The 23,449-nt window shown below is 32.6% G+C and overlaps 1 protein-coding gene across 10 annotated transcripts in view; it reads right to left on the bottom strand.

Moving 5' to 3' along the window:
• The window catches only part of LOC114184092 (U11/U12 small nuclear ribonucleoprotein 65 kDa protein), a 42,226-nt gene extending 29,600 nt beyond the window's left edge, over positions 1–12,626 (bottom strand). For 8 of the 10 annotated variants that reach the window (XM_028071342.1, XM_028071374.1, XM_028071334.1 and 5 more), the window contains exons 1-12: positions 12,220–12,626; positions 11,766–11,933; positions 9,581–9,816; positions 8,523–8,594; positions 8,098–8,325; positions 7,254–7,335; positions 6,964–7,131; positions 6,473–6,637; positions 6,217–6,387; positions 4,341–4,428; positions 4,094–4,152; positions 3,808–3,873 (exon numbers count right to left, since the gene is read on the bottom strand). In XM_028071342.1, coding sequence (XP_027927143.1) covers positions 3,808–3,873; positions 4,094–4,152; positions 4,341–4,428; positions 6,217–6,387; positions 6,473–6,637; positions 6,964–7,131; positions 7,254–7,335; positions 8,098–8,325; positions 8,523–8,594; positions 9,581–9,780 — 1,299 coding nt within the window. In that variant the 5' untranslated portion in view covers positions 9,781–9,816; positions 11,766–11,933; positions 12,220–12,626. Of the gene's footprint in view, positions 1–2,978; positions 3,554–3,807; positions 3,874–4,093; positions 4,153–4,340; positions 4,429–6,216; positions 6,388–6,472; positions 6,638–6,963; positions 7,132–7,253; positions 7,336–8,097; positions 8,326–8,522; positions 8,595–9,580; positions 9,817–11,765; positions 11,934–12,219 lie in introns of those variants that run through there. The other 2 variants (XM_028071397.1, XM_028071405.1) reach the window with 2 other exon arrangements.
• Between the last annotated feature and the right edge of the window lie 10,823 nt (positions 12,627–23,449).

The raw sequence follows: 23,449 nt of genomic DNA, 5'->3' as shown, positions 1-23,449 counted from the left end.
CTCCTCTTGGTTTTTGTCCAAACGCTAAACATTTCGCTGTGCGATACCAACAGTTGATGCTAGATATAAGTCCTTAAGATTGTTGTATTAGCTAACAAAAATCATGAACAAAGTAAACTTCCTGAGCTGTGTAAATTCACTGCCCTTAAGGATTTATACGCAGTGTATTGTGCAAATCCCCGAGGATACAACATGAACTTTCCAAATTTTTCAAGGATTTCAAAACTAGCAAGGAACTCTCAAAATAATAAACAAAAACCCATGATTTAATAAAAGATAGAAAAATGAAAGAGAGAAATGAGAGAACAAGAGAGAGGAGAAGAATGAAAGTGTGTTTTTAGAGGTGAGCATAAGCCTCTATTTATAGATGTTGGAGATGGATCAAATAACCACGACCAACTAAGAAAATCCACAATAGATTCAAGATGTCCACCATGATTTGTGGAGAGCCAGCAAAGGAGGAGGAACCAACCTCTAAGTTGTTCTGGATGATGTCTCTTGTGACTTGTAGATGAAGCTCAAAACGGTCATGTACTTGGAAGTTGTTGTCGAATATGAAGGAAAGCATCTCGTACTGCACCTTATCTTTCTCTAAAATTTAAACTGTTTTTGCAATACTTAGCTTTTCCAACACTATTTTCATAAGATTAATAAATTTGTCAATGAAGTTTTCAACGTTTATTCTGGTGGGTCCTGAATGTTAGGTTGATGAAAAATAATACGTCTTCAAAAGTCCCTCATTGCTTAGGATAAGCTAGGAGTGGGTTTTAGTGACTATATAATGGACTCTACGTCCACTATGTTCCTTGCTCCAGTTAAAGACACTTTAAGCTTATATTTGTCTTTTTTAATTCTTATTTCTTATACTCTTGTAATAAAGTGTTGTGATGTTTGGGTTAAATTATTGCTTTAGAGAGTGTGTGTACTTGGGGTTAGAAGGTATGGGAGAATAGTCTATGTGTTGTACAAATTTTCACATAGTGTTACTCTCTAGTTGTCTTTAGACAATGGTTGTGGTTTTTCTTCGGTTTTGGAGTTTCCACGTTATATTTGTGTGTATCCCTGTGTTTATCTTATTTTTCTATTAATAGGGTGATTCTCAAGGGTAAAGACGGTGCATTTTTTCCAACAATGAAGAATATGTCAATGTAATGTTGGAAGACCTTCCATCTCATTATGCAACAATTGTATTGGTCTTTTAAACCAAGAATTGCACGCCTTCCATTTCTAAAATTGAAGTTATTACCTTTTATATTGAAACTCGTTTAGTTTGCTACGTTAAAAACACACAAGGCTTGATATCTCCCTTACTCCATTGTACTTATGGTTGTGGTAATGGTAATTGTGGTGGCTCTATTATTAGTGTTGGTTCTTGTCATGGTAACTTTGATAAAGGTTGTACTAGTGGTAGATTTGTATGTCATTTTAGGGTTGATTCATTCAACTAGCCTTATGAGTCTACCTTGTTTATTGATTGTAACACACAATAATTCATTCCTTACTAAATCTTACAAATCCTCTAACACTTTGGTTAATCCTAATTTTTAGTTTAGGAACACAGCTCAACCAAGTGCAATGTTAATAGATTCAAAATCTCAAGTTATTGGTAACGTACCTTGGATTCCATATTTGAGTGCTAGTTTCCATGTGACTATGGAACTACAAAAAATCAAGCAACTAAGTCATTTTTGTAGTTTAGGTAAAATTTCCACCAAAAGTAATGTAGGTTTAAGTATTTATTTTGTTTGTTCCTCTTCATTTGTATCATATATTTCTTATACATCACTTTTAAACTTAAAAATTTGTAGCACACTCCTTCCATTAGAATAAATGCACTTATCGTTAGTCAATTTGCCAAAGAGAACTATGCTTTCGTTGAATTTCCTTCTAATAGGTGTCTTATTAAATATCACATATTGAAATAAGTTCTTTTAGAGGAACTTACTTGTAACTTTTCAACCAAAATAAAGGCAAAAGAAGTAATTAAGTCTAAAATTTAATTAAAATATTGAATGGCTGCTAATTTTCATTAGTACTAAATAATTACATTTAATGAGCTAACAATTTTTTTACAATAAATTATAATTTTGTTTAGGAAAAAGAGATTGGTTAGTTATCTCTTCTCTCTTTTTAATCAATTATGCTTTCTATCTTCTTTCTTTCTCTCTACTAACTTCTCATCTATCAATTGTACTCCTTGATTTTTTGCTTTTTTCTTGAACATTGTTTCACTAGTTCAATTTGACACAATGGTCGAAGGAAATTATTATCTATTGAAAAAGAAATGTTAAATAAAATTAATTATGACAATTTAATAAATAATCTTGCATTAAAAGAAGTTCAAAAAATAAATTTTAAATAAAATTATGATGATTTTGACATAAATCTTTTTAATTATAAATGAAAAAGCTTCATTCTTAAATTTGTTTTAAGTCTTCCAAACTTTAATAGATCGCCTTAATAGACCGCCTTTGCATGTCTTTGATTTTGTTTATTCTCGTTCAAAACTCATGATCATTAATATAAGGAGATATTCTCATATTAGTCCACACAATAGTTATAATATTATGTTTTTAATGTTGTTTTTTCAGATTTACTTGAATTTTTCCTATCAAATCTAAAATTGAAATACTACCTATTTTTCAAATCTTTAATTGTGGTTGAGTTGCAACTTAATACTAAACTAAAAAAATTCAGTGTGATTGGGATAGAGAATATCGTTCATTCACTAATTCTTTAACTACTCACTGTATTTCTCATAGACTTATATGTTCTCACACTCATCATTAAAATGGTGGGATTGAATGAAAACACAGACATATAGTTGATTTAGGTCTTACATTGTGGCATCATGCTTCCCTTCCTTTATAATTTTGGGATTTTGTTGTTACAACTACAATCTATCTCATTAATTGGGTGCTTACAACTTCTCCTGAATTTGTTATTCCTTATGCTACTTTTTTCATAAGGATCCCGACTTTTCTTCATTAAAACTTTTGGTTATACTTCTTTCCCTTTATTGATACCTTATAATTTACATTGATTATCATTCTGAGAAATGTATGTTAGTGTACTCTTTCTCACACACAAGGGTTATAAGTACCTTTCCTCTATTAGCAAAATATACATGTCAAAAAGATGAACAAGTTGTTGCCAAACAACTTCGCATTTTTCACATTCTCATAGGCAAACTTGATGTGAAAAACTTTTCTTCCAACCTCGCTATGCTGGTGCTTCCAGAGCAGAAAATAAACCAAGAAATCATAAATTTAATAAACCATTCCTATTGCCAACAATGTGAAGTGTAGATTCACACATCATCCATAAGCCCAAGGAGAATATAGGTGCTAGCATTCATATCACTGGCATTGCTGGATGTTGTGGCCTCAGTGGTCAGCGCAGGGTCCTCTCACCATGAGTGAATTAAGCATGCATCATTAGTCATCTGATGTACATCAATACATGCACTCAATCAAGCCTTAGCAGCAGAGGGATTCCGACCAAACTGTATAATCATTGCCTTTCCTTTTAATACATATCCATTCACCCGATTCTGAAAAAACAGTAATATGAGATATAAACCATTACTAACACAAACAAGATAACTTGATGAAAAACTTTGTATTGGGACAGTTATTGAAATTCAACAATATTATTAGCATGTCAAACTCTACATACTACAGTAAAATGGACAAAAAAACTGCAAGAAACAAGAAAAACGACAGAAGGAAATAAAAATATGAAAACAAAATCGTCTTGATTAAAAAAATTAAAAAGAACACAACCAATCTCCTGTGAAAAACATACCAGAGCACGATGAGCCAATTCAACAGAGGGGAATGTCAGGAATGCTTGACCCCTCATTCGTCCTTCCTGAAATTGAAAACTAGCTATCAATTTCAGTCTCAGATATGCTACTACAAGACTTTCATGGATATATAATGCAGGTTAGTTGAGTCAGCCTTCAATCATGTAATCTTGAACCGGCATGTTAATCAACTGGATCATATAAGCAACAGCAACTATTTCTTTTGGATCTCTTTTTGCATAGCCTCAACCGAAAAAAGTTGGTTACGGAATGTTAATATGCTACCTGCATTAGTTTGACTTGAAGACCTGACTTAGCAGCCTCAACACTTCCAAATAAGGACCCTGTAGCAATAAAGGTAAAATAAAGTAAACACCGGAGGTAACATCCACACAATATTACGAAAATTTCAAAATATTTCATTTTGTTATTTTTATTATATTGTGTTTCTTTTGTGGATTTTAAAACATTCAAATTGCATGTGATAAGTATAAAACAAGATCTGAATGCACTAAAAGTCTTGATAGCTTACCAAATATATAATAGAAATCATCAGCAACCACATCTTTTGCCAAATTCTTAACATACAACACAGGAGCAGGATTTCCAGCTGTATAATTCTGCACAGCACAATATCAGTTAAAAAAAAGTCCCATAAAGATGCACGTGTGCACCATAGAAGGTCTAATAGATTATATCTTGATCAACCTTTCAGAAGTCATAATACTGTAGTAGAAATAAGGAGAGAACCAGAGAAACATGCCGCAAGGGTCAGGATTAAATCAAGAAGAATATTGACATTCAGGGCGTGCAGATGGACAGGTTGCAGAAAGAGAATGAACCAGAGGAGAATTCAACAGGGAGGACAGTATAGAAGGTAGTGGTGGTTGAGAAAGGAGAACAAAAAAGTGAGGTTAGTTTTGGGGTGGAGGGAAGCAGGGTCCTCAAAGTTCCTACACTGTTGCTTTTTCTTTCTTTTTTTTTCACGAGTTACATGATCTCCGGAATGATCAGTTCTGGAGCTTATATGCATAAATATTACAGATCAGTTTCAGATGCCTAAAAATTGCATACTATTAAATCATACATAATTCTAATTTCCAGAATACTTGCTCTTATAAGGAAAGAGGAACTGTTGGACAACACGGGCATTTGGAGGATAGTAGGGTCAACTTCCCTTGGTCTAATCACTTCATCATCCAAAACTTAGTGTCAGCAGCCACTCAGGATGAAAAAATTATGATATACCATATGCTGTGATGAGACTTAAGATTATGTAAAAGGATAACTGGCAACGAATAAGTGCTCCTCACTTAGGATGAAACCAATATAGTTTATTGCACACAAAAACTTGCTAAAGGAGCTTCTAAAAGTTCAAGACTGGGAAACACGAGCTACTCCTAAATTTATTCGTGAAAACTGCAAGCTCACAAAATTGGTGTCCTTAACAGAGATAGGATAGTTTTCAAAGGTAAACAATATCTAAATCTTCGTTCACCTGCTCAACCAAGCAAGTGCAAAGTGATTTTAAATTCATTCACATGACCTTCGGTTTCAACATATTTTAGAACATGATTAGTTGAGAGAAAACTTTCTGTTTGAATTTCCTGTTTTCACATACAATTACAAAATTGTCACCTTTTTTCTAATTTTTTTTTTATGATTTTCTAATATTTGTGCAGGAAGTGGTGAGAACAGAGAAACAAAATGAAAGCAAGATGTTTTCTTCTTTTTTTTTATTTAGAGAAAAAAAAAACATAGCCCTAACACCTGCAAAATAATTTTACACTGTCATCCTAATCACAAGCTGCCATGTACGATAAGTTTGTTGACTTCAATAATAATTACCTTAAAAGTAACACCAACGGTGGTTTGTGATTAGAATACATTGTTTTATGCTGTCACTGTATAGTCATTAAATTATTTTACAATTGATGGTGAAAACATGCAGTGGAAACAAATTATTCCAATCCAAACAAGCCGTACATTTAATGAGATATAACTACATCTAGCCTTCTATTAGACCAATTCAAGCCTGTGAAAATTTTGGTAGATAATATCACTTGTTAAAACTAAAAAAAAATACAACTTTCTGTTCAAGAAAAGACATCGGGAACTTGTGATAAAAATTACATCCACCAACAAAACAAATTCCTTGACAAGTATACTGTGTTTTGTTTCAAGATCTTTGAAGCAAATTGTTCTTATTTATATCCAACAATTAGTCTTCAGTCACATAATACAGTAACAAAGAAATTGTTCTTAAATCAACCAGCCGAGACAAAAGTGGGAAATAACTTTGACTGCATGGTGAATGTATGATTTCCAAAGTGGTGAAAAGCTTGCTTCTTAATGTTGCACATGTAGTACTAGAATGGAACTGTAAACGCAGATATTTTTATCAGTACCTTAAACATTGGAAGGGATAAGATTTCCTCAGGAGGCAACTTTCCTTTCTCTAATTCATCTGGAGTCAAAAATTTGCTAGGATCTGGAACATCTTTTTCTGGCTCTGGCAACTCTTGTGTTGTCTCATCATCTCTATGTTTATTTAGTGTTGCTTTGGGGACAATGTTTATCTGTAAATCATAATGAAAAACTAAAATAAAATGACGAAATCTTTGTTAATAATTCTCCAAAAATCAATCTCTAAGAAAGAAATACCTTTAACACATGGTTCTTTTTTATCACAGGGATTTCTTTTGGAACCAAGGTGGCTGGTTTTACTCCAACAGACTCATGAGCCACACCTTTATCAATAGCTGGGCCAACAATGGCCTCACGCCTGGCACGCTTTTGTCCAGACCTTTTTGTGCTTGCGTCACCCTCCTATAAGCTTGTTATTAGTTTAAAAATAAATTGACTAAAGAGATAGGAAAAAGACATCTCCTAACGGCTTTATATTTTATTGTTTGATTGTCAATTAAAATCATTTATGTTTCAAAAAGAACATTTTCAAACTTAACGCCAACAGGAAACTACAGCATAAGCACATTGCAAAGTGGTTAAAAAGGAAATTTCTATAAAACTTTACCTTAAAAAAATACATTAGACTTGAGGCGGGATGAAAACAAAAAGGGAACATAAATATTGAGGGAACCTGTATATGCAATTATAAAGGTGATTCGCAATACTGAAAGCAGTGAAGGTGTTACCTCATCGGAAGATTCCATCTCTGATTCACCACTGGACAGATCTGCAGACTGAGGATTTATAGTTACAGTAGGAGGAAGTGGTGCTGGTACCTCTGGAGGTAATGGAGGTGTGGGCAGTGCCATACGAAATGGAGCAGGGATGTTCATTTTGTTCATCAAGTGCAGAACCTGCATTAGAGTGGTACAATCAATATGATTACTATTTGTCATCAGTTCGGTACAAAACAAGCTGTCAGAAAAGGTTACAGGTGATAGAAAAAGAAACCAATCAATCTTAATGCTGGAACAACCTGAGTGTAAAAGCGAGGAACAGCAATTAGAGCATTCACAATATTCGTTAATATATTTCCATCAGGTGGAGGGTAAGCATACCTGGGAAACAAGTTGAGTTAGACTGTATACAAACTTATCATCATACAAAATACCATACCACCCCCATCCTTGATTAATATTATGATATATAACAGTGTGAGTAAACATTTAACAATCCTAAATGTATTTCTTTCTTTATTTATTTAGCAGCATAGCATTAAAAACTAACTTTATTTAGTGAGAGTTGCTCATAAAATAACATTTGATAAAGCTACTCATGGTCATTTTTTTAAGTTTTCACTCCAAATGGTCAATTCCAAAAGCTATGAAAATGGAAAGGCAAGATAATCACAGAATTTAAATATTTGATACCATAAACAAAAGAAAAGAATAATTATACACATTGGAAAGTACTGCCAGTTTACAATGACATTTTGCTTTTCCTTGTAAGTTACTGTTGAATCACATGCAATAAAAAAATACTCAAACACAACAATGCTAAGGTAGAGCAGACAAATTCAGAGGAAAAGGGAGAACATATAAGTATGAACTGCTTATTCTTAAAAATGTTCTATATTCAAGAAATTTATGCTTGTAAGAAAAACGTTGTCAAGTAAAATGGGTTACAATAAGATTACCCCAATAATTCTTTCAAAATGATTCTCACAATAACCATAGTTTTTTATCATCTTTTTCTCGTGAATCAATTCATTTCATTTTGTTTAATTATTAATCATATTTGTGCGCAATTTGGCACCTGGCATCCCCTTTTGCAATAAAGCAACAAATACTAACAAGAACTTCAAATAAGAAGAAGCATACTCAAGATGGGGAGGAAAAGGATAATTGACACCAAGTCTATCAGCAATTGGCTCGGGAATAGGGAGGCCTCTTGATTTTGTATCTCCGTCAACAGGTTTGCCTACATTTGCATTCTTCAGCATTGATGTTTTAGAGTCCTTACCAAGCTGATCACCACTACTATTTTCACCATTACCAGTTAGCTTACTCGCTCTCTCTGCTGACAAGACCTTACCAAGAAATCTCAACCTGATCAACCCAAAGTAAACAAAGATACAATCATTTAAAACAAATATTAAGTTTTCTTTAAAGTGTTTCAAAATTAGGAACCAATTCAAAAAGATATCAAAAAACATTTCTATGATGTAAAACCAAACAAGAAAACTATATGTCAAGGTTGTCTCTTCAAATATGAAAAAAAATGCGAATGATTCAATTAGTACTACCCATGTAGTTGACGTTGTGCTTGAGATGCCACCATCTCATTTTTGAAATCCGCAAAAGCACAATTTTTCAACCTGCATATATCAAATTAAGATTAAAGCGTGATTTGGCAATGTTGATAAGCAAAAATAAATTGGATAAAAAATAATAAAGAGGTCAAATATCATTCAAATATATCATTAAATAAAGAACATTTATGGATGACTTGGAAGCACAACCAAGGACAAAAACGAGATTCAAGTAGCATAGTAAGTTTATTGTACGAATCTAGTTTAAGATAAGCTGACAACTATCTTATTTATTGAAAATGTAAGAATCATTACAAGATAAAACCTTATAATCAAAGAGCAAAGCCTCTTCAGAGAAGAAATGGTCCTTCTAATCAAAGACAAATTATACACTCTTGACTCCCAAATTGAAAGTACAAACTTTGCGGGACATTCTTGCTATCCTCCCTATGTATATCTACAAAAACGCTTAGAACTTTTCTTAGAAAGGTTACATAACAAAGTTGAAGTGCAATACGTATAGCATCGATATTAGGATGTCCTAATCTAAGATGCCAAATATAAGCACTGCTAGTAGTACAAATATTGGACCCTAGCATTACTACTTATTAGAACAAACAGAAACATGTCTGGGCGTAAAAGGGAAACTTTAAAACTGAAACAGGCCATCAGAACCAACACATCCATGAAGAAGAATGTCATTGGATTCCTGAGATTTGGCAAACCAATTGTGAGAAAAGAAATCAAAATAAATATTATTATCTTGTGCAAACTTGCTTACACTAAACAGATTCTTGGTAATTGAAGAAACATGCAAAAGATTGTTAAGAGCTAAATGTAAATTTATACTTTCCCTCAAGTTAAGTATAAGTAAATGGAAACATATGAACAAGGGGAATCCCTTTAACATTGTAAGCAAATTACAAAGTTCACATGGTAGCACAATACTCATAACAAGAGTTAACCATGGTCATATTCAAACACTCAAGATCATCAAATTGCAACAAAAAGAAAAAACAGTGGGAAATTCAAAACCTTTGGGAGTTAGATACCTGGCAGTAGAGCAAGGGCGCACCGAGAAAGCACCGAAATTTGTGAAGATTCTAGAAAGGGTGTCATGAGGAATGGCTTCTGGTAGGTGCTTAATCAAAAGGGTCACCGATTCTGCTGATTCCACGTCCAAAGGCTTTGATTCTGTGCCCTCTAACACAAATTGATGCACACGGCCATGAGGGGAAGAATCGTAAGCCATGAAATGCAGTGTGCTACTTCCTCTTCTATTTCAGAACTGAATTCAAATTTTAGATAATTTCATCATTTAATTTAAAAAAAAAAAAAGGACTGGGGTGAGTTGGTGGCCCTTGAATTGTGTAAGATTCAAATGACTAAAACTAATTTTTACAAGGTAAAAAACCTAATTTATTTTTTCACTCAAAGAACCTAAAAGACAAAGATACAAAAAAAGAACATATTTTAGCTAAATAAATATGAATATTGTGAATAATACAATTAGGGGTGACAAAGCGGACAGGGTTGGCCTGTCCTGCACAAAATATGCGGGCTGGAATCAGTGGCCCACCCCACATTTCTTTTGGCCTGCAGGCCCATGGGCTGGCCTGCATAATTGAGGGCATCTTAACTTAAAAAAAAAAACAATTCATGGACATCTTAAACTAGTCGTAGAGCATAAAAACAGTGCAATCAAACGAATCCTGGAGCATCATAAGAGTGCAATAAATCAAGTCCTGGACAAGTGCAACAGACAACATCAAAACACTACATAAAATCAAGTCGTGGAGCATCAAAACAAGTGCAATAAACAATTGACAGTGTTCTGATTGATCTATTTTCTTCCCCTTCAATTTTCCTCTCAACTCTAACATCATTTGACCAATATCTTCACTTTTGGTTTTATCACATTTCATTGACGATTCAAATGAGAAGTTCCATATTTTCTTCCACCACACACAAATTTTGTTGCAACCATTACACCTTGCCCTTTCTTTCCCATCCTTATCCACCCCAATCTTAGTAACATACCTCCAACAATCAGTTGTGCTAGCCTTATTTATCCTTTTATTAGTCTCAACTGAGACTAGTGGACTGGACCCCAAGTCCAATACCAGATTGAGAAGAAACAGATGAGCCATGAGAGTTAAACTGCATACATTACATTTTTCTGATGTATAAGAAATTATGTCATACAAGGAGTTATAGGTTATATATTATCATTTAACAGAAAAATAAGTTTTAATCAGATTAAGTTATTCATAAAGAAAAGTACATATGGAAGGAAAATTGAAAATGAAAACATAAAGCTTCAAGAAAAACACCACTAACAACATTTTAAAATGTAAATTAACAGTATGCAATATTTACTTACTGATACTTATACCACATATTAAGAAAACAGAAAATAAAACTTTGTATTGAGTATCTGAGTTTTTACAAGTGATGAGCTTCTGTTTACAGCAAATACATATAGACTACAGAGGCTCATTTAAATGATGAAATCATTTATAACAGCTGACTAACAAGCATCCAGTCACAGCTGTAGCTGTAACAAACAACCTGTCAGTGACAACTGACAAACAGAAAACAACAGATCAGACAATATAACTAATCAGACTACAACTGATCAAACAAGTAATTCACTCACTGCACAATCCTCCTCATGGGCATTATATGCGATTGGTTACTATTTGCAACTCAGTCACACATCAGTCTGAAAATTTTCAATTCTACTTGATACTACAAGATGAAATATCTGGTGATTTTGGATGATCCGTGAATTCATATTCTACTTGGAGTAAAAAACATTCATTCCTTTAATTTCTACTGTTACCAAAGCAAGTACAGAAGGCTTTACTTTTCCTTTACATAAACAGGATTCATATTTAAGTAATTTAAGTAATACACTCACAACCAGACTAATTATCAGGCAGTAAACTATGACCAACAAAAAGAAACATGAATTTTCTTCCCTTTCCCCGTACAACTTTCTCCATCACTTTGTACTGAAACAGATTTAAAAATAGCTGTCCAATTTAGCTTGGAATATTATCAAGAGGACCAATGCTTCTGTAGTAAAGAACCACATTAAAAATCAAGAAAAAAGTAACACTAGAAGAACATGCATGTTTAAGCTGGATAGCTCTATTTTTGTGGACAGTAATGAATCTTCTAAGAAAAATAAAAGAACCAAACAAAGAAAAGACAAATTTGATAAACAAGCACCTGTTGCAAAAGGGGGTTTTGTTGCTGGGCAGAAAACTGCTTATGGTTTCCCCCAACAAGAGAAGGCATATTAAGAAGGGTACCGTGCCCTTGTTGCACTTGCTGATACTTCTGTAAAAACTTTTCCCTTTGATCAGGAGCTATTTCAGTTCTTCCACGAAGCTGGCCCTGAAGAAGTAGTATAGATTAAACAAGATCTATTCAGTGATAATAATTTTACATATGCAATAACAGAACCAGGATGATACTTTCATTCAACCCAGCAATAACAACAGTGAGTGAAACATTTGTAGTGGTCTGACCATTACTTGAATCCATCCATGTAGTTATCTAAAAGTGGCCAATGTAATAATTTTTCATGTAAATGCAGCAGAGGTATTAAATCGCATTAAAGGTCTAATATGAAATGCAACTATCAAGGACATCAGCAATGGCATTTTGATCCGGACAATACCAATTCGGGAAGGGCGCGTTCGAGTTCGACAAGGGTGATTCAGGCGCGTTCGACTTCGATGCAGGTGGGAAGGGCGTTATGATGCGACTCAGATGAGAGAGCTGGCAGTGAATCGTGATGGGTGGTGGTGAGGCGCGCCTGCGGTGGCCGTGAATCGTAAAAGGGGTGGAGTAGAGGCCGGTCCTGCGGTGCGGTAGCCGTGAATGAAAGGGATATGTCTGTTAAGAGATGGGTGGGGTTGGCTGGGTCTGATTAGGGGTGAACAGCGTCAGCGTGGAAGAGGATGATCTTTGCAGTGTGCACTTGTTCTTCTTACTAACTTATGCGGCTGCGAGCCAACCCGCGCATGTAGCGGGCTATCTAGACCGGGCTTTTGACGGGTCTGGAGATTCAATATTTCAACCTCTTTCACGCATTTTTAGTCTAGCAGCGGTCAGGCTTTTATTTTCATCCCTATTTCAAAACATCCTTTTGGATGACAAAATAATAAATAAAATAAAATAATTTTTTTTAGTAATAATAATTTTATTTTTTATTTTTTAAACAATTAATTTAAACATATAATATAACATAATTAAACTTTTTTTTTAAAATAGAAAAGTAAACTAAATAGAAAAATAAGAAAAAAAAACTTTTATAATGAAAATAAGTTTTTAAAATATAAACACAAAAAATAACTAAAATAATAATTAAGAATAAGAATTTTATAATAAAATAAAAATAATAAATTGGAAATAAAAAAATAGAAAAATAGTTTTTAAATAATCAAAATAGTTTTATAAAATATATTTGAATTTATAAAAAATGAAAAAAAGATAACGGTAAAAAACTATAAAATATTGTTTTAAAAAATATATATATATATATATATATATTAGGCTAATAAAAATTAAAAAAATAATAAAAAGATATATATAGTTTTTACTAAGAAGTAAAATTAAAATTAGAAAAAGTAAGGAAATTTTTAAACAAGTGGTTATATGTTACCGTTACTCAACTGCACCCTCCTTATATTCCCACAATCTATATTCTTCCCCATTTTTTCTCTCAACCTCCGCACACAATTAATATCCTAGACGATGCTAAAAAATTAGAAAAAATGTCTTAAGATCTGATAGTCTCTCACTCTCACGTTCGTCCCTTAAGCTCTTTTTTTTTCTTCTCTACTTCATTTAAGAGAGGTTTTTCACACAACACATAATGAGAGATTTCTCCTCCATCCACTGTCATCTTCTTCCCAAGGTCAAAAATATCCTTTTTGGATCTCACTCTCATCACCCTCCATTAACGATCATTCTAGAACAACTCACACTAAGGGATCACACACCACGAAACACAAAGAAAAAACACATGAAAATACTTCTTGGAGGGGCAAAGCCACCAAAACACGAAGCTTTTAGAAGATAAGAGAAATACACTTGCAAACATTGTTTTGATTTTGAAAACCAAAAATCTTCAAACAGATGTGAAAAAATCCAGGTTTTTCTTTCTCCTTTTATATTTACTTGTGATATTTATTATGAGATCATCGCACCGAACATATTGATTATTTTGTTTTCTTTCTTTTCCTTCTCTTACACTGAAGCTTGCACTCATCATGGCATCATATGTATATGTTCTAATTATCATTTCTTTTATGAAACTGTCTCTTGTAATGTGGTTTTGTTATGTCAAAATAAATGGTTGGTTGTGTAATATACGGAATTTGGGATGGGCTTTATTGCCATTAATATTAGATGAAAGTTGCGTATGTGTGTTGGCATAAAAAAGTGTCAAAGAAACATAAACCTTATATGTATATATGAATCTCTGCATTTGAAAGATTCTTTTGGTACATTTAGTTTATTAATTAAAATATTTTATACTTTTTCCTTAATTTCTTTTATCGGATTATGAGTGTTGATTTTAATGGCTAATATAATACGTTGCTTATATTGGATGTTTCAAAATACACACTAAACATGAATATTGGAATAAAGAATTTTGAGATAGCTATTAAATAATAAATATATCTAGGCATTTAATTGAGAAAATTTTATTTTTGTTTGGAGATATTCTTTTCTAAAAAAGATATATAATATTTTACAAAAATTATCAATTATTTATTTTGTTATATATATATATATATATATATATATATATATATATATATATATATATATATATATATATCGCATAACATTAATTATCATGTTGAGCGTCGAATTTGCTTGATAACTAAAGTTTCAAAATTCTCATTAGGTCTCATACTTGCTTAATAATTAAAATCTTTTAAACTTTTTTTCATTACATTAGTAATTAATTTTCATAATTTTAATTATCATGTCAAGTTCCGAACTGGCTTGATAATCATTTTTCATAATTTTAATTATCAGGTCGAGTCCCGGACTCGCTTGATAATAATTATTTTTCATAATTTTAATTATCATGTCGAGTCCCAAACTCGCTTGATAATAACTATTTTTCATAATTTTAATTATCATGTCGAGTCTCGGACTTGCTTGATAATCATTTTTCATAATTTTAATTATCATGTCGAGTCCCGAACTCGCTTGATAATAATTATTTTTCATAATTTTAATTATCGTTATGAGTCCCGGACTCGCTTGATAATAATTATTTTTCATAATTTTAATTATCATGTCGAGTCCCGAACTTGCTTGATAATCATTTTTCATAACTTTAATTATCATGTGGAGTCCCAAACTCGCTTGATAATAATTATTTTTTCATAATTTTAATTATCATGTCGAATCCTGAACTCGCTTGACAATAATTATTTTTCATAATTTTAATTATCATGTTGTGTCCCGGACTTGCTTGATAATCATTTTTCATAGCTTTAATTATCATGTCGAGTCCTATACTCACTTCATAATAATTATTTTTCATAATTATAATAATTATTTTTCATAATTTTAATTATCATGTCGAGTTTCAGACTCGCTTGATAATAATTATTTTTCATAATTGTAATTATCATGTTGAGTTTCAGGCTCGCTTAATAATAATTATTTTTCATAAATTTAATTATCATGTTGAGTCTCGGACTTGCTTAATAATCATTTTTCATAGCTTTAATTATCATGTCGAGTCTCGGACTTGTTTGATAATCATTTTTCACAACTTTAATTATCATGTCGAGTCTGGGACTCGCTTGATAATACTTATTTTTCATAACTTTAATTATCATGTTGAGTCTGAGACTCGCTTGATAATCCTTATTTTTCATAATTTTAATTATCATGTCGAGTCTCAGACTCGCTTGATAATAATTATTTTTTATAACTTTAATTATCATGTTGAGTCTCGTACTCACTTGATAATCATTAGTTTTTTATACTTTTTAATTATCTTTTTGGGATTGGGTCTCGGACTTGCTTGATAACTACTTTTTACAACATACAAAACTTCTTTAAAACAATTTGAGTTTACAAACCCTTTCATCTTTTTCAAACTACGTGATCTCTGATTTTTGAACTACGTGATCCTTAATTTTCCATTTTGAATGGAAATACGTAGGAGCAAAGTCAAGTCTTTGTCGGGTTCACCTTAAAAAAAATTAAAATCTTTTCAAAATCATTTTCCTTTTTTTTTTTTCACTTAGAACTACGTGATCCTTGATTCTCCATTCCGATTGGAGATACGTAGGAGCAATGTCAATCCTTATCGGGTTCACCTTCCAAAAATCACACCTTTTTCAAATAGTTCTTTTTAATTATTTTTTTATTCTAGAACTACGTGATCCCTGATTTTCCATTCTAAATGAAAATACGTAGGAGCAATGCCCAGTCTTGTCGGGTTTGCCTTAAAAAAAATAAAATATTTTCAAAATCATTTTCCATAATCTTTTATTTAGAATTACATGATCCTTGATTTTCCATTCTAAATGGAAATACGTAGGAGCAAGGCCAAGTCCTTGTCGGGTTCACCTCCCAAAAATTTAAAATCTTTTTTTCCAAATAGTCTATAAAGAACTACGTAACCCTGATTCTCCATTGCAAATGAAGATACGTAGGAGCAAGGTCAATCCTTGTAGGGCCGAAATAAAAATTTCAATATTATTTTCTTTAATACTTGGTATTTTTTTATTTGTTTGATTTTTTTATTTTATTGTTTTTATTGTTATTTATTTATTATTTTTTTGCGGGAAACCATATATTTTAAAAATTGCATTAATTTTGCATACTTAATTAAAAGGAATCATCTTTGGATGAACGTTGTGGGGTGCTAATACCTTCTCTACACGTAACTGACTCCTGAACCTAAACTTGGTTTCAATATTCAAGGTGTTTCTATAGTTTTCCTTAATAAATTATGGTGGTGACTCCTCTGTTATTTTCAAATAAATTTTTTCACCGTCCCGTCATGACCCCGATTGCGACACATGCTATATTTCAAAATACTTCTGCTTTGAGATGGAAAGGACACAATATCAGATCTTCAGTATTATAAATGATTTTGCCTCTGAAGCTTTGAGAACTCTTTGTTTAGCCTTCATTCCTAACAATGGCTATACTCTAATAGCATTAGTAGGTGATAACATACATACAACAGAAGTTATAGCCAAAGAATGCAGTATACTTTAGTGATTAAGTTGTTGAGGATAGGGAAAGGAGATAGGAATGGTGATTTGTATCCTGTCTTGAGATGCTTGACTTTTCTTTTATACTCGATATGGTTATTGATGGCACGATCCTTACCACTCGACAAGTATAAGTTCGTAAGCAATCTGAGGAGTATGTTTGGTGAGGTTGTTGGTGTTACTGGTGTTAGAACCAACTGTTTGATGAGCCATTTTATTCGAGGACAATTCCAAATTTTTACAGCTTATGCTTCTCTTTAATATTCATAGAATTCAGTTGAAAATATTAATATGCAAATCTCTAAAATACCTTTCATAGGCCCTTGTTACCAGCATGATAAGGTGATGGCATACCCCTAGCATGCCCAAACACTTTCATGAAAAGATAAAGTCATTTGTGCAAGGTGAAGCAAAACTCTTTTCTTTTAGGTCACAATGGAGTACCTTTAGTAGATTAGGAATTTTAAGACCTTGTATTAAGGGTTATGTAATGTAGGTTTTTCTTTAAAGGCCTTGTATTAAGGGCCAAGTAACGTAGGGTTTTAAAAACAATCTTACTTAAGTAGGGAGCATCATATGCGCCTAGCTTAAGGTAGAGGACGTCCCACACATGCCACATGGCAAAACCTTTAATGGAGAGTTCTCTTACATAGGTAGTGGTCATATGTCATTATCCTATTGGAGAGGCTTTTCAAAAAATAGCTTTATATATGGCAACTCATGAGTGGTTCGTTTTGTGAGAGTGAGGATTACCATATGTCAAGCTCTCCTTCACCAAGATAGCATTTTTAAGGTTTTGGTGCATGTTAGCAATTTAGGGTTTGGGCCATTTTGGAGACACCTTACTCTATAAATAGAGGTGTCTCCCCCATGTATTTCTCACTTTGAGAATGATAATGTTTTGATGGCAAAACTATTTTTGAGCCATACTTCTTCTCGTAGTCACTTGCTAGAGCATCCCAAGAGGTCCCTCTAGCACTCCTTTCTCTAGAGTTGGCCTAACCTCTCTCAGAGCTCCACAAACTGTTAGTTTTGAAATAGCGAGTTTAGCCAAGAAGGGGGGGTTGAATTGGCTTTATAAAACTTTTTCCAAAGCTTAAACCTCTTTTCAATTGAATCTAATGGACTGGAAAGTTTAGATGTAAATGCAGCAGACCAATACACTTTCGGTCGATTAAAATATAAAACAACAGACTAAATTTTTCTTGACGCTATGAAACAATCGATTAAAAAGACAAATCAGTCGACTAAAATACTGGAGATTTATGCAGAATGCAGAATTCATAAATTCAACTCAAACAATAATATTTTACATACAAGACTTATTCCAAACAATATTTATAACAAGTATAAAGCCTAAGATTACACAAGAACACATTAAATCACACCAAAGATCAAATTGCTTGGTTTTCTTGAGTTTTTAAAGAGTTTCAAAGAGAATGAGATGAGGGAAAGAAAAATGCACAGTTGTTTTTATATTGGTTCACTCAATCACAAAGCTACATCTAGTTTACCAGGACAACCTGAGCCTGGTTTCCACTATATTCAAAAGTTTTACAAATCACACACCAAGATTACACTTTTGAACAACAAAACTCACAAATTTTTGGCTCACACAAAAATCTAAACACACACCCTACAAGAATCACACTTACAAACCTGAACTCAAATCAGGCAAACCAACCAGAGGCACAAGAACATTCAAACCTGATGGTGGTTGTCCCTAGCCAACCATACATGTGTTCTTCAAGCTACTCACAAGCCAAAATGCCTCCAAGATCAACCAAGATCTTCAAAACACGAGTTGCAGTTGTGTATTGTAGAGAGAGCTTTCCAGAGATGAATGACAAAGTTTAGTGCACAAAAACTCAGATTCGCACCTCTGCTCGCGAAAACACAGCTTATATAGTCTGGTTTAAGTGAAAACAGTGGATTGAAGTTTTTGTATAGTCAGTTGATTTCACTTAACTTAAGTGAAATCAGTCGATTGAAAAATATTTCAACTAACTGAATACATTCATACCAGAAACTATATACAACAAGCCTTTTAACCTGTTAAAACTCATTTTAACATATTATAAGAGACACACTAAGGCACACAAGACATCCAACCTATGTCATATAGCCTACCAACAAGATATAACACTAACACATTCCATTTAACATGTTATTTTCAGATTTAACACACTAAAACATAATCTTCAAATGGATCTTCATCAATCTTCATCAAACACCTATGATATTCATATACATGGCTTTATCAATTCTTTGCTTCAAGCTTACTTATGCCAACACAAACAACCTTCATCCCATAATTAAATCACCAAAACCGAGAGTCATTTTCTCTCAACACCAAGCTTCTGCGAATCCACCATCCACCATAGTCACCATTTCGTAAATTGTTAATTTTTTAAAATTTATATATTAAAAATTGTTAATTTTTTTAAATTTTTTTAAATCATATGTAGCATATATTGAAAATGGATGGACATTAAATTAGATATTTTTTTTATGAAGTATAACATTTAATGATAATAAATAATAAAATATAAAATTAAATATAATAGAATAAAAGTATCTAAGATATTTTTTTCTTTCAATTGTCTTTTGAGTTTTTCACATATTATACTCATCTCTTACTCTCGCCTATTTTCTTTCTTTTTTGTTTTCGAATGTAAAAGAAAGTTAAACACAAACTCACTATTTTGTCTCTCATTTCTTATGTTTTTTTTTTCCATTCTTGAAGAAAAAAAAAGGCTATTGAAGCATAACTTTTAACACTTGAAGAAAATGAGACATGGGATGTTGTGCCATGTCCCCCATCTATTAAACCTTTGGGCATCAAGTTTGTCTTTTCAATTAAACTTCGTTCAGATGGATCAATTGATCATCACAATGCCCGATTGGTTATGCTGGGAAATAAGTAAGAATATGGACTTTACTATGATGAGATCTTCACACTGTTAGCCAAGATGACCACTATGCAAACAATTCTAGCCATCGCTACATCTTGATCTCGGCCTTTACATCAAATGGATGTCAAAATGCATTTCTTCATGGCCTTTATATCTCAATATTAACCACTAAATACTATTTGTAGACTAAAACGTTCTTTATATGGTTTGAAAAGTTTAGATCCACACTACTTGGTTTTTCATTGAGAGAAAGTCAATATGATCCATCATTTTTCCTACAAATTACTTATAAAGGAATTGTCATACTACTTGCTTATATGGATGACATTGTGGTGATCGGTTTTGATGAAGAGGTTGTTTTTATAATTAAACAATTGCTGCATTCAACTTTCCACATGAAAGAACTTTCGACTCAATTACTTTTTAGGTTTAGAGGTGCATTATGAACCTATAGACATATTTGTAAATCAACACAAATATATTCAAGATTTGATTGAGCTAGCAAGCCTCACCAATTCAACCCCTATTGACACCCCTATGTGTAACACCCCAATTTTGGGATGTTAAGGAAAGTTAGAAAATTATCGCGTTTAACGGAAAAGAATTATCATTGAAATTATACTAATAAAAAAAACTTATATTTTAATTTAAATTACGTACTTCAAAAAATCAATTTGTCAAAAAAATTCAAATAACAATTTTGAACAAAAGAAAATTATATAGTTTTTAGTATCTAATTTAAAACAACTAAATAAATTATAAAAACTCCCGAGGCCACCTCAGCCTCTCGTTAATCTACTCCATGCCAAAATTATCTGCAATATCATTTGTTCCCGTATAACACACGTTATACGATCATCGCACATACAACAAATACATAAACAAACAAATAGGGGTAAGCTAACCATAATCAATGATATATAAAAGAATTTCGTAAATAAAACATGACAAATAATATTCAATATCTCATTCACGTAACACTAAACCATTATGATCACAATCAATCCTTGGTTTGAACACACAAGCCAATAATCCAAACAATCATATCAAACCAAACATAGTATCACATTCATCTAAAATCTTTAAACATAATGATCATAATCAAGCTTTGGTTTTCCGCGGCCTTTTACCCCATGTCAACACCCAATTTCATCCGGGTGAATAAAAATTGTTTCCTAAATATCCAAAAGATAATTGGTAATAAATTGTGTTAAAAAATAATAAAATTAATTAAAAAAATTCTTTAAATTTCGTTTAAAAAAATTAAAGTACGTGTTTAAGTAATTTTTAGAAATAGGAGTCAAAAAATAAAAACTCAAAACAAAAAAATAGAAAAATAGAAAATGTTAATTAAAAAATAAAAAAATAATAAAAAATCAAATTTAATTTTAATTAAGTTAAAAATTTTAAAAAATACACTTTTAATGTAAAAGTGGAGAAACAAATTTTTATCATAAATATATATTAAAAAATAAAATAAAAAGAAGGGGATATTTTTGTTTTGGCGAGTTTAGAAAACAGTTATCTCTTTAACTTCTTTTATTACCGTTTCATCGTTGCACATCATACATCATGGTTAATTGCCTTCAACTGCTGCTCACCATCACAACCGGTAGACAATTTTTTTTTTACTATTGATAAAAAGAATTTTGGGGACAAATTCATGGGGGACGATGGAATTACATTAGGCAAGCAATACTCAATAAATGTTTTTCTGCATTGATTTTGATCCAAAGCCATTACCAACATTGTTACCATCATAGAAAGCATTTCCATTCACCTTCACCGACTTCCTTCTTCAACATCCAACACATTCATCCATTCCAATCACAAAATATCCATCATAGATTCATTAAGATCCAATTCGGTACCATCATAAATAGATTCATTCAATATTCACACAAAATTCATCACTTCCCGAAATCGTAAGGTATTGGTGATGTTTTTGATGGATAGCAACATTGTTGTGGATGGTGATGGAGGAAGAGGAATCGTAATTGGATGCTAAAGTCAGCGTTGCCATTAATGGTGAAGAAGTTTGGAGAAGAAATACTTTGGTTTCAGTCATGGAGGAAGAGGGATAGAACCTCCACGCAATAGGGACAGTGCGACAGCGTTTCGCACGGCTATGAGTGGCGAGCAGCATCTATGTCGGCATCGACAGCTTGTTGAGAGTGGCCACCATCGCCGCTGGCAGCCTTCTGCAAGCATAGGTTGCGTTTTAGTTGGTGACCGCGCATGGTAGTGGTGTTTTGCGGAAAGGAAGAAGATGTCTCCCTCGTGCGTGTAAGAAAAATGTCGATGACGGTGGCCTAAATAAGTATCGAGCGGTGGCAAGCGCTGCCGTTGGTGGTGGCGCGATGATGGCGAGCGACGCCGTTGTTGGTCGCGTCGCCGCCGGTGGTCTAGGTCGCAAGTTGGGGCGGCAATGGTGTTTTGCGAGAGGGAAGAAGATGAAGAAAGGTTAGATCTCATATTAATTAACTTGTGCGTTTTGGCAAATTTAAATTTTTTCATAACGCACCATCATAATTAATTCACGCATGCCTGTTTTTTAAAGTTAGCATATTCATTTCTTCATGCACTAAGGTTGGTAGATTCATTTCTTCACGCACCTCCATAATTTAAGTTGCGTACCCCCACTTTTAATTTGAATTATGTTTATTTATTTACTTCATGCATTTCCCAATGTAATAATCCTACACCCCTTACATTAAGTTTTATTTTACCTTATGTACCTTCATTTTCACTAATCACACACCCCACTCTTTTAATTTCTTTATTTTAGGCTAGGATGTGTTTACCTTGTCCACCACGTGTTTCTCTATATGCACCACATTCTCATGTGTATAGTTTTTCTCATTGCACCCACATATTTACTTATGTACTTTCACTTTCTATTTTCAATTTTACCTTTTTCTAATTAAATCTAACATTTCAATCATATAATTTTCTCAAAATATTTTAAATTGAAATAAAAATTAAAATAATTTCCAAAAATGATAAAAATAAGAATAAATAAAAATTTAAAATTATTTTTCTATATTTTATTCTTTAGTGTCTAATCGACCGTTTGGGTTGCACGACACTTCTTTTTTTAAAAAAAAAAATTGGTGTCTAATCGACCGCTCGTACGACACTCCTCTTCAAAAATCACATAAATGTTTTTGGTCTCTAATTGACTGCTTGCGTCACACGACACTCTTTTTCAAAAATACAAAATATAAAAAATAATTTTAGTGTTAACCCGGCCGCCCGCGTCGCATGACATTTATTTTCAAAAATGTCAAAAGACAACTTTAAAAAATTAAATATTCTAATCAAACTTTTTTTATCAAGAACTACGTGATCCTTGATTCTCCATTGTGAACGGAGATACGTAGGAGCAGAGCAAGTCCTTGTCCGGTTCACTTCCCAAAAATCAAAAGGTTTTCCAAATCATTTTCAAATAGTTTTATAAAGAACTACGTAACCCTGATTTATTTTCCAAATCATTTTCAAATAGTTTTATAAAGAATTACGTAGCCCTGATTTCTCATTTTTAATGAGAATACGTAGGGCCAAGGTTTTAACCCTTGTCGGGTCCCTTTCACTCAAAATATATGTTTGTTCAATATTTTCTTATTTTTGGGAAAAATAAATATATAAAATAAACACATCTCTTTTGCAAATTTAATTAAAGGTACCGCCTTTGGGCGGACGCTGTAGGGTGCTAATACCTTTCCTACAC

The sequence above is a fragment of the Vigna unguiculata genome, chromosome 1 (genome assembly GCF_004118075.2).
Source record: "Vigna unguiculata cultivar IT97K-499-35 chromosome 1, ASM411807v1, whole genome shotgun sequence".
Lineage (NCBI taxonomy): Eukaryota > Viridiplantae > Streptophyta > Magnoliopsida > Fabales > Fabaceae > Vigna > Vigna unguiculata.
Note: the sequence above shows the minus strand (reverse complement) of the source record. Positions and strands in the feature narration are given on the sequence as shown.